Source organism: Pseudoliparis swirei, chromosome 13, assembly GCF_029220125.1.
Source record: "Pseudoliparis swirei isolate HS2019 ecotype Mariana Trench chromosome 13, NWPU_hadal_v1, whole genome shotgun sequence".
Classification (NCBI taxonomy): domain Eukaryota; kingdom Metazoa; phylum Chordata; class Actinopteri; order Perciformes; family Liparidae; genus Pseudoliparis; species Pseudoliparis swirei.
In genome coordinates this window covers 19,192,473-19,204,801 of record NC_079400.1, presented here as the reverse complement: position 1 = coordinate 19,204,801, position 12,329 = coordinate 19,192,473, and the positions used below count along the sequence as shown (strand labels likewise).

General features: G+C 48.2%; 1 protein-coding gene across 1 annotated transcript in view; it reads left to right on the top strand.

Moving 5' to 3' along the window:
* si:dkey-191m6.4 (rho GTPase-activating protein 22) overlaps positions 1 to 12,144 on the top strand; it is a 41,312-nt gene extending 29,168 nt beyond the window's left edge. Inside the window, exons 4-10 of the mRNA XM_056429461.1 lie at positions 6,061 to 6,189; positions 7,909 to 8,116; positions 8,206 to 8,338; positions 8,448 to 8,521; positions 8,626 to 8,747; positions 9,569 to 10,520; positions 10,593 to 12,144. Coding sequence (XP_056285436.1) covers positions 6,061 to 6,189; positions 7,909 to 8,116; positions 8,206 to 8,338; positions 8,448 to 8,521; positions 8,626 to 8,747; positions 9,569 to 10,520; positions 10,593 to 10,815 — 1,841 coding nt within the window. The 3' untranslated portion in view covers positions 10,816 to 12,144. The remainder of the gene's footprint in view (positions 1 to 6,060; positions 6,190 to 7,908; positions 8,117 to 8,205; positions 8,339 to 8,447; positions 8,522 to 8,625; positions 8,748 to 9,568; positions 10,521 to 10,592) is intronic.
* The last annotated feature ends 185 nt before the right edge of the window (positions 12,145 to 12,329 follow it).

Here is a 12,329-nt window from a genome sequence, read left to right as displayed (position 1 = left end):
ATCCTACATCACTAGTCCTGCATCACTAGTCTTGCATCACTAGTCCGGCATCACTTGTCCTGCATCACTAGTCCTGCATCACTAGTCCTTTATGACTTGTCCGGCATCACTTGTCCTGGATAACTAGTCCTGCATCACTAGTCATGCATCACTAGTTCGGCATCACTAGTCCTGTATTACTAGTCCTGTATCACTAGTCCTGCATCACTAGTCCTGCATCACTAGTCCTTTATCACTAGTCCGGCATCACTTGTCCTGGATAACTAGTCCTGCATTACTAGTCCTGCATCACTAGTTCGGCATCACTAGTCCTGTATCACTAGTCCTGCATCACTAGTCCTGCATCACTAGTCCTACATCACTAGTCCTGTATCACTAGTCCTGCATCACTAGTCCTGTATCACTAGTCCTGTATCACTAGTCTTGCATCACTATTCCGGCATCACTAGTCCTGGATAACTAATCCTACATCACTAGTCCTACATCACTAGTCTTGCATCACTATTCCGGCATCACTAGTCCTGGATAACTAATCCTACATCACTAGTCCTACATCACTAGTCTTGCATCACTAGTCTGGCATCACTAGTCCTGGATAACTAATCCTACATCACTAGTCCTACATCACTAGTCTTGCATCACTAGTCCGGCATCACTATTCCTGGATAACTAATCCTACATCACTAGTCCTGCATCACTAGTCTTGCATCACTAGTCTGGCATCACTTGTCCTGGATAACTAGTCCTGCATCACTAGTCCGGCATCACTTGTCCTGTATCACTAGTCCTGCATCACTAGTCCTGTATCACTAGTCCTGTATCACTAGTTTTGCATCACTAGTCCGGCATCACTAGTCCTGGATAACTAATCCTACATCACTAGTCCTGCATCACTAGTCTTGCATCACTAGTCCTGGATAACTAGTCCTGCATTACTAGTCCTGCATCACTAGTTCGGCATCACTAGTCCTGTATCACTAGTCCTGCATCACTAGTCCTGCATCACTAGTCCTACATCACTAGTCCTGTATCACTAGTCCTGCATCACTAGTCCTGTATCACTAGTCCTGTATCACTAGTCTTGCATCACTATTCCGGCATCACTAGTCCTGGATAACTAATCCTACATCACTAGTCCTACATCACTAGTCTTGCATCACTATTCCGGCATCACTAGTCCTGGATAACTAATCCTACATCACTAGTCCTACATCACTAGTCTTGCATCACTAGTCCGGCATCACTAGTCCTGGATAACTAAACACATCACTCCCTACATCACTAGTCTTGCATCACTAGTCCGGCATCACTATTCCTGGATAACTAATCCTACATCACTAGTCCTGCATCACTAGTCTTGCATCACTAGTCTGGCATCACTTGTCCTGGATAACTAGTCCTGCATCACTAGTCCGGCATCACTTGTCCTGTATCACTAGTCCTGCATCACTAGTCCTGTATCACTAGTCCTGTATCACTAGTTTTGCATCACTAGTCCGGCATCACTAGTCCTGGATAACTAATCCTACATCACTAGTCCTGCATCACTAGTCTTGCATCACTAGTCCTGGATAACTAATCCTACATCACTAGTCCTGCATCACTAGTCTTGCATCACTAGTCCGGCATCACTTGTCCTGGATAACTAGTCCTGCATCACAAGTTCGGCATCACTAGTCCTGTATCACTAGTCTTGCATCACTAGTCCGGCATCACTAGTTCGGCATCACTAGTCCTGTATGACTAGTCCTACATCACTAGTCTTGCATCACTAGTCCGGCATCACTAGTCCTGTATCAATAGTCCTGTATCACTAGTCCTGTATCACTAGTCTTGCATCACTAGTCCGGCATCACTTGTCCTGGATAACTAGTCCTACATCACTAGTCTTGCATCACTAGTTCGGCATCACTAGTCCTGTATAACTAGTCCTACATCACTAGTCTTGCATCACTAGTCTGGCATCACTAGTCCTGTATCACTAGTCCTGTATCACTAGTCTTGCATCACTAGTCCGGCATCACTAGTCCTGGATAACTAATCCTACATCACTAGTCTTGCATCACTAGTCCGGCATCACTAGTCCTGTATCACTAGTCCTGTATCACTAGTCCTGTATCACTAGTCTTGCATCAATAGTCCGGCATCACTAGTCCTGGATAAATAATCCTACATCACTAGTCCTGCATCACTAGTCTTGCATCACTAGTCCGGCATCACTAGTCCTGGATAACTAATCCTACATCACTAGTCCTGCATCACTAGTCTTGCATCACTAGTCCGGCATCACTTGTCCTGGATAACTAGTCCTGCATCACTAGTTCGGCATCACTAGTCCTGTATCACTAGTCTTGCATCACTAGTCCGGCATCACTAGTTCGGCATCACTAGTCCTGTATCACTAGTCCTACATCACTAGTCTTGCATCACTAGTCCTGTATCACTAGTCCTGTATCACTAGTCCTGTATCACTAGTCTTGCATCACTAGTCCGGCATCACTTGTCCTGGATAACTAGTCCTACATCACTAGTCTTGCATCACTAGTTCGGCATCACTAGTCCTGTATAACTAGTCCTACATCACTAGTCTTTCATCACTAGTCCGGCATCACTAGTCCTGTATCACTAGTCCTGTATCACTAGTCTTGCATCACTAGTCCGGCATCACTAGTCCTGGATAACTAATCCTACATCACTAGTCCTGCATCACTAGTTCGGCATCACTAGTCCTGTATCACTAGTCCTACATCACTAGTCTTGCATCACTAGTCCGGCATCACTAGTCCTGTATCACTAGTCCTGTATCACTAGTCCTGTATCACTAGTCTTGCATCACTAGTCCGGCATCACTAGTCCTGGATAACTAATCCTACATCACTAGTCCTGCATCACTAGTCCAGCATCACTAGTCCTGTATCACTAGTCCTGCATCACTAGTCTTGCATCACTAGTCCGGCATCACTAGTCCTGCATCACTAGTCCTGGATAACTAATCCTACATCACTAGTCCTGCATCACTAGTCCTGCATCACTAGTCCTGGATAACTAATCCTACATTACTAGTCCAGCATCACTAGTCCTGTATCAAGTTTCAAGTTTCAAGTTTTTATTGTCACATCCCCTTTTATACAAGTATAATCGGTTCGTGAAATTCTTATGTGCAAAACACCCGACAGCAGTAGCAGACTAAAAAAAGAATAAGAATGAGAATAAACTATACAATATCCACACACAAAAAAAGAAGAAAGTATTAACAATATATATATAAAACAATGTAATAGAATATACATCATGACAATATATATATATAAAACAATGTAATAGAATATACATCATGACAATATATATATATAAAACAATGTAATAAAATATACACTTTTTGAGACTATATATATATATATATGTATATACATACAATATATATATAAACAATGTAATAAAATATACACCATGGCCATAGATATTCACAGAATATGTTCTGGTGTGTAGTGTTAATGAGGGTCTCAGTCCTTGTTCAGCAGCCTGATGGCCTGACTGAAGAAGCTGTCCCTCAGTCTGTTTGTGCGGCACTTGATACTGCGGTATCGCCTGCCTGACGGTAGAAGGGTGAACAGTTTGTGGCGGGGTGGTTATTGTCTTTCAGCATCCGTTTGGCCCTGGCCACGCACCGCTGGTGTATATGTCCAGGATGGAGGAAGCTCACCTCCAACGATGTACTGTGCCGACCGCACCACCCTCTGTAGTGCCCTACGCCCAGGGCGGTGCAGTTCCCGTACCAGACGGTGATGCAACCTGTCAGAACACTCGATGGTACTGGTGTAGAATGTTCTGAGGATGCGGGGCCATGTTGAATTTCCTCAGTCGCCTAAGGAAATACAGGCGTTGTTGGGCCCTTTTCACCACGTGAGTGGTGTGCGTGGTCCATGTGAGGTCCTCGGAGATGTGCGCCGAGGAACTTGAAGCTGCTGACCTCTCTACTGCAACTCCGTCTATGGAGATGGGGGTGTGCTCTCCTCTCCGCTTCCTGTAGTCCACGATCAGCTCCTTGGTCTTCTTGACGTTGAGGACGAGGCTGTTCTCCTGGCACCACTGTACCAGTGATCCAACCTCCTCCCTATAGGCTGTCTCGTCGTCGGTAATCAGCCCCAACACTGTTGTGTCGTCAGCAAACTTGATGATGACGTTGGAGCTGTGCATGGCCGTGCAGTCGTGGGTGTACAGGGAGTAGAGGAGAGGGCTCAACACGCATCCCTGATGTCATTAGTCCTGCATCATTAGTCCAGCATCACTAGTCCTGCATCACTAGTCCTGCATCACTAGTCCAGCATCACTAGTCCTGGATAACTAATCCTACATCACTAGTCCTGTATCACTAGTCCTGCATCACTAGTCTTGCATCACTAGTCCTGCATCACTAGTCCTGGATAACTAATCCTACATCACTAGTCCTGCATCACTAGACCTGGATAACTAATCCTACATCACTAGTCCAGCATCACTAGTCCTGTATCACTAGTCCTACATCACTAGTCCAGCATCACTAGTCCTGCATCACTAGTCTTGCATCACTAGTCCTGCATCACTAGTCCTGGATAACTAATCCTACATCACTAGTCCTGCATCACTAGTCCTGCATCACTAGTCCTGGATAACTAATCCTACATTACTAGTCCAGCATCACTAGTCCTGTATCACTAGTCCTGCATCATTAGTCCAGCATCACTAGTCCTGCATCACTAGTCCTGTATCACTAGTCCTGTATCACTAGTCCTGTATCACTAGTCCTGTATCACTAGTCTTGCATCACTAGTCCGGCATCACTAGTCCTGGATAACTAATCCTACATCACTAGTCCTGCATCACTAGTCCAGCATCACTAGTCCTGTATCACTAGTCTTGCATCACTAGTCCGGCATCACTAGTCCTGCATCACTAGTCCTGTATCACTAGTCCAGCATCACTAGTCCTGTATCACTAGTCCTGCATCACTAGTCCAGCATCACTAGTCCTGCATCACTAGTCTTGCATCACTAGTCCTAGGGGGCGGCTGTAGCTCAGTGGGGTCAGGGGGTCGTCGTGCAACCCCAAGGTTGTCGGTTCGATCCCCACTCTCCCCATTAGTTGCAAGTCGAAGTGTCCTTGAGCAAGGCACTGAACCCCCGGGCGCATCACTGCAGCTCCTTAATAACTAAGGAGGGGTTAAATGCAGAGAATACATTTCGTTGCCTGTGTACCTGTACTCTGTGCAATGACAATAGATTGAATCCAATCCTACATCACTAGTCCTGCATCACAGCAAGAAGAGTGAAGAAGAAGAAGAAGAAGAAGAAGAAGAAGAAGAAGAAGGACTTTTGAGGACTCGGTTTGCGTGTCGGGGTCAACTCAATGTGTGTGTGTGTGTGTGTGTGTGTGTGTGTTATCAGGGGCCGGTGTGAGTTTGCATAGCGGGGGGGGGACAGGACAACAATGGCCCTCAGCTTTATGGCGCCCCACTGTTTATATTTGGATTCCCTAAAGCTCGCAGACGACAACGCCGTCCGGAGGACATTTAGACGTGGAGCGGAGGAAAAAAGACAAAAAGACAAAAAGACAAAAAAACAAAGGCGGTGGAGGTCAGACGTCCAGGTCCACCTGGGTTTATCATCACCAGATTCAAAATCATGGAGGAGGAGCAAAAAGAGGCTCATTCCACTTCTGCTTTGGCTAACATGTGCTCTGGAGGGCGAGAGAGAGAGAGAGAGAATACAGGGAAAGGGTGCCATCTAGTGGTGAGAAAACATATTATGTATATTTGGTCTCTATTCTTTTAAAAAATCCACTTTTGGCATAAAAAGAAATGTCATGACGCTTTTTCTCTGTGAGGCTGGTTCAAGGTCCGTGGGAATAAAGTGTTCTGAAGGAAAGGGACCCGATGCATGGACCTGACATCTAAGTGTCTTTTGTACAGAAAAAAAAGGATTTAGGCAAGTTAGGAAATATATGAGTAAATATGATGCGTGTGAAGCAGTCCGGTGTTCTGGGAGATGTGTTTATCTGATCTCTCCTCGTCGTCCCCTCCAGGTGGGACGGGGGAGAAGGACCGGGCGCCGCTCAGCCACGAGTCCTTCCTGCTGATGGCCAACTCCCAGACAGACATGGACGACTGGGTCAAGGCCATCCGGCGGGTCATCTGGGCGCCGTTCGGCGGAGGTAGGAGAACTGAGACGCCCTCGGCACGCAGACGCATCGGTTCATGCCCCGGGCGCCCGTTTGACCTCCAGAGGAACGGGCGACAATTAAAAGTCAAGGCTTTTCTTATAAACGGAACGGGAAAACACGCCGGAAAGATGAAGATAATCTGAATATTACTCATTCAGATCTTCTATATAGCCAATATCAAATAAAAAACAGAGGATAGGGTGTTTGAATGCAGTCAACCTGAGTTCCTCAGATCCCCCCCCCCGTGGTTAATTCTCACCCGGCTGTCCAACTAGTGTTCTTGTCTGGAGGCCAGAAATATATCCAGACCAGTCTGGGTGTGAACTGGGACCCGAGGAGCAGCTGAACGGCGGTGTTACATTACAAACTGGTTTATTCAGAGGGGGATGAATGTGGAATAACACATCTGTCATATACAGTGTTATTTAGAACACGGCGCGACAACCAGTGAAGTTTTTTTCTTTTCTTTTTTCGGCGTCAGTTTTGACCAATAGATGTGAAAAATTCTGCCAATTTCAATTTTGATTTGGGCCAAAGTCAATTACAGAACACAGAAAAGGGCTGTACACAAGGTGTAGACAAAACATTTTAATATATATGTATATTAGTTTAAAAATATATATATATTTTGAAATGTATATATATATATATATTTATTTATAGATATACATCATTTTATTTATTTATATATAAATATATATATTTTGAAATGTATATATGTATATATATATATTATATATATATATATTTATTTATATATATATATTTCCAAATCTATTATATATAAAAAAATATATTTTGTACAACTTCTGTACAGCCCTTTATTTATATATATATATATATATATATTTATTTATTTAATTATTTGTGTAATAGCGTCTCCAATGTGTTGGTCAAACTTACTATACCTATAGAAAGATAAACTAGAGCTCTATGGGTGCAGGTCTAAATGAAAACCCTCAAGCTGTGTGTCTGTTGGCTTCTTCCGCCCCCTGGTGGACACACGTGGTCACTGCATCTTTAATGATGTCAAACAATATAATTAAAAACAACAACTAAATCGTGGGAGGGTCTAAATCCCACAGCTGAGCCGGTTGGCTTGGTGGGTGGGGGGCGGTCTCATATTTACAGGGTCGGTGTGTCTGTCTCTCGGTCCTTCTGTCCAGAATAGTTGCGCCGTCGCCACCGTCGCGGACACTCGCGCGCGCGCACACTTTAAACCGGTGGGCTCGTAGTCTGCTTTCTGCGCGCGTGCAGTTTTCATAAATGCGGGCTTAAACAAATATATTTAAAAAATCCACCCGCGGAGTCAAAATGATGCCCGAAGCGGAATGTCTGAAGCTGGTGAAATGCGGCTTCTGGACGTCCAGCTCGTGCTCTGTGAGCCACTGCGATCACCGCGCGCACCCCGACAGCTGCAGCCAATCAGCAGGTAACAATTAACCAATCAGAACACGTGAGGCGGCGCCACAAGTCAAGTCTACAGCACTTTTAATTCTGTTTTTTAAAAAGTGTATTACTTTGTTTATTGAAATAATCCTGAATAAACACGCACAGTTCAGCAGGCCTGTTCCATTTAATATGTACGTTACTTTAAAGTGTTGACATGTGACCTCTGAAGGTCGCCCTCTGTATGCACCGCACATTTCATACACAACTGCGTAACAGCTCAACAGCTCGACGTGAATATCCCCCCCCACCTGTCCCCAGGGATCTTTGGCCAGCGCCTGGAGGACACGGTGCAGTACGAGAAGAAGTTCGGCCCCCGGCTGGCCCCCTTGCTGGTGGAGCAGTGCGTGGACTTCATCCGGGAGAGGGGCCTGGACGAGGAGGGTCTCTTCCGGATGCCGGGCCAGGCCAACCTGGTGAAGGAGCTGCAGGAGGCCTTCGACTGCGGCGACAAGCCCCTGTTTGACAGGTGTGCGCAGGCGCAGTAGGAGGAGAAGGAGCGCGTCCTCTCCGTCCCAGAACACGCTGTTGACTTATTGTTTTCTTCCTCGCCTGCAGTAACACGGACGTCCACACGGTGGCGTCGCTGCTGAAGTTGTACCTGCGCGAGCTGCCCGAGCCCGTCATCCCGTTCTCCAAGTACGAAGACTTCCTGAGCTGCGCGCAGCTGCTGGCCAAAGACGAGGAGGAGGTATGCGCGACGGAGCGCGTGTGTGTGTGTGTGTCCGTGTGTGTGTGTCCGTGCGCATGGAGGTGTGTTTGCGCATGCGCGTCTAACAGCCGTTTAAATCTTTCATCAGGGGGTCCAGGAGCTCGGGAGGCAGGTGAACACTCTGCCTCTGCCCAACTACAACCTGCTGGCCTACATATGCAAGTACGTCAGAGCTTTGAGTCTCATTGGTGTGTAGTGTAGTGTTTTATTGTGGTGTTGTGTAGTGTTGTGTAGTGTCTCGAATTGTAACGTTGCCGCCGGCTCAGATTCCTCGATGAGGTCCAGTCGTACGCCAGCGAGAACAAAATGAGCGTCCAGAACCTCGCCACCGTGTTTGGACCAAATATCCTGCGGCCCAAGATGGAGGACCCGGTCACCATCATGGAAGGTAATGATGTGATGACGTAATGATGTAATGATGTAATGACGTAATGATATAAAGTCAAAGTCAAAGTCAGTTTTATTTGTCAATTTTCCATATGTGCAAACATACAGAAGATCGAAATTGCGTTTCTCTTCTGTCCAACATAAAGTGAATTGTGCAACATATAGACAACATAGAGTGCAAAAATAGTAAAAAACTTGTGAACATATAGACAACATAAAGTGCATAGACAACATAAAGTGCAAAAATAGTAAGAAACATGTAAACATATAGACAACATAAATTGTGCTAGCAGCATTCAGACATGTGAGTCTGAGAGAGGACGGAGTGGGAGGATGGGGAGAGAGTTCAGCTTCCTGACAGCCTGGTGGATGAAGCTGTTGGACAGCCTGGCGGTGTGAGGTGACGTGATGATGTAATGATGTAATGACATAATGACGTGATGATGTGATGACGTAATGATATAATGACGTGATGATGTAATGATGTAATGACGTAATGATATAATGACGTGATGATGTAATGATGTAATGACGTGATGATGTGATGACGTAATGATATAATGACGTGATGATGTAATGATGTAATGACGTAATGATATAATGATGTAATGACATAATGACGTGATGACGTAATGCTGTAATGACGTGATGATGTGATGACGTAATGATGTGATGATGTAATGACGTGATGACGTAATGATATAATGACGTGATGATGTGATGACGTAATGATGCGATGATGTAATCACGTGATGACATGAAGACTCGTGGTTAAAGTCTCTGCACACGGCACACGTATGACATCGTATCTGACCTCCACAGGCACGTCTCTGGTGCAGCACCTGATGACGATCCTCATCAGGGAACACGACCGGTTCTACTCGGGGAGGGACCAGGAGGGATCCGGAGGGCCCCAGCCGGAGGGCCCCGCCCCGGGCCACCAGCTCCAGCACCGCAGCCTGGGCGCCTGGATCTCGGAGGAGGACCTCCAGAGCGGCCCGGCCGCCAACGGCGACCGCGAGCTGCACAGCAGCGCCTCGTCTCTGGACGCCAAGCCGTGCGCCGCCGTCGCGCCCGGCGCCCAGACGCCCAAGCTGGGCTCTCCGTCGGGGAGGGGAGAGACCGTGGTGAGCCCGAGTAAACACGCCAAGACCGCGCCGTCCTGGAAGTACTCGTTCAAGAGCTCCTCGGCGCCGCGCGCCCAGGCGCAGGGCAAGCCCGGCGGGGGCGGCGGCACCGGCAGCGGCGGCGGCGGCTCGGTGGCCGACGCCGCCAGCGTGTCTTCCGGTAACTGGCTCATGAACGGCCTCTCGTCCCTGAGGGGTCACCGGCGCACGTCGTCGGGCGAGCGCTCGGCGCGCGACCGCGACTCCACGGGCTCCTCGCAGCGGCTGTCCACCTACGACAACGTCACCTCCTCCTGCAGCATGGGCAGCGTGCCGAGCGGCGCCGGCGCGCCCTGGTCCGCCTCGTCCTGCGAGATCTCCGTGCCCGACTCGGGCGGCGAGCCCTCGGGCGGCGGGGAGTGGGCGGGGAGCCAACGGGAGCTGGGCGACGACGGCGGGGCGACGACGGACCCGAGCTCCGAGCAGGACAGCTGCGAGGCCATGGAGCTGTGCGGCAGCAGCGCGGCCTGCAGCGACGATGGGAACGCGGCCGCGGCGCCGGCCGTCGTCACGTCGGAGGACGGCGCCGCGACGCTCGGCGGCCTGGAGGAGGAGCTGAAGGACGAGTTGAGGAAGCAGAAGGTCTCGTACGAGACCAGGATCCAACGGTAAGTCCCTAAAACTCTGGTGTGACCTCTGACCTCCGTGTCACGTGACGTGCTCCCCCCCCCTCTCTCCAGGCTGGAGGAGAGCGGCGCCGCCCTGCGCGCGCAGACGGAGCGCCTGCAGCAGGAGGCGGAGCAAGAGGGGAAGAGGCGCCGCATGCTGGAGATCAAGCTGAGGAACTCTGAGCGGGCGCGCGAGGACGCCGACAACCGCAACCGGCTGCTGGAGGAGGAGATGGAGGACTTCTTCTCCACGCTGGGAGACATGGCGCTCGGCGCCAGGACCAGCGATATTTGATATATGCGGCGGCGGCGTTCCTCCAGGAGACTTTTGGATACATTTCTATTGTTTTTGGTAACCGGGCAGACGGCGAGAAAGAGGAGTCGATGTCTTTCTATTCCTTTTTTTTTTTGGAAGAGGTGTTGGGAGTTAAAATGGAGTTTTGAGAAATACTCAGAACACGTGTTGCCGAGGAAACGCTCGCCTGCATTTCATTTTGTGGGGGGGGCGGGGCTTATCTCGAAACCTGTGGAGTTTTGAGAAATACTCGGAAGAACAAGTCGAACTTTTTTCTGGAAGAAGATGCTGCTGAGACGCCCCATGCGTTTCATTTGTTGGAGGGGGCGGGGCTTAGCTCGGAGAGGGCGGGGCTTCGCTCGGCTATCTCAAAACCTGTGTCTATAAACCCTGTAATTATTCACCTGGGAGTAATTGAGAAGATATTTCTAGTAATCCTAGTGAACTGGATTTCCTCCTGTTCTGTATGTATAATACAGCCCCCCCCCCCCCCCCTCTGGATGCATCTAAATGTGTATATTGTAACACGAGCGCAGGTCGAGAACGCTAGTTTCCAAACGTTCCCTCTTGGAGCAGAAAGGGGTGGAGCCTCCTCTTCTCCTCAGGCCGTCCGATGCCTCCACGTCTAACGGTTACAAACCAAAGCTGGACCGCCTCGCCGCTCACCAGAGGTCAGGACCAGAGGTCAGGCCTAGAGGTCGGGGCGGCCGCCGGCCTCGGCGCCAACTTGATTTTGGCACATGAAGCTGAAACACTGCCCTCAAAGAAACGATGGAGCTTCCTGGTTGTGCCTTCAGGGAAGTGTTTTTATGTAGTGACCATATATTCACCTGTAGTACACACAGTAGCTACACACACACTTTATTTTATGGCGCGAATTCTTGTGACGGTGAATTGTGAACTGAATGGAAGTGTTGAACTCTGAATGTATCCCTGTAGTGAATGTAATGTTGATGAAAACCAGCTACGAAGAATAAACAAAAACAACAAAAGTAGTAAATGTAAACAACTCCCAGAGCGGGGAAACAAATGGTAACCATGACGACTTCCTCCTCCCACTCTTCATTCTAGTCTCTGTGCATTCGGCTCCATTGACGCTCGTTTCTTAAAGGGCCAGACACGTGAAAGTGCTTTTGGTGACTTTCTTTTTCTTTCTATTTTTGAAATACATTTCATAAAGAAACAAAGGCGACGTGGATGCGTCGCCGTCTTTGATTGCTCAGGTTGACGAGGTCGTCGATCCTCCAGCTCATGTGACCTACGTCCGCCGATTGACCGACGGTGTTTATTTATTATGGTTCACACTGCAATGGATGGACGTGTATGGAAATAAAAAATAAGGTGAAAAAGTAGTCGTTTTAAATTAATCAGTATTTATGATACGAGTGAAATGGAAACAGCATCTAACTAGAACGGGCACTCGGTAGAGCGCATACCTTCGCATATCACATGATTGGGCATTGAATTATGAACATGTTGGCATGAGTTGCCAATTGGATAGAAAATGACCGTGC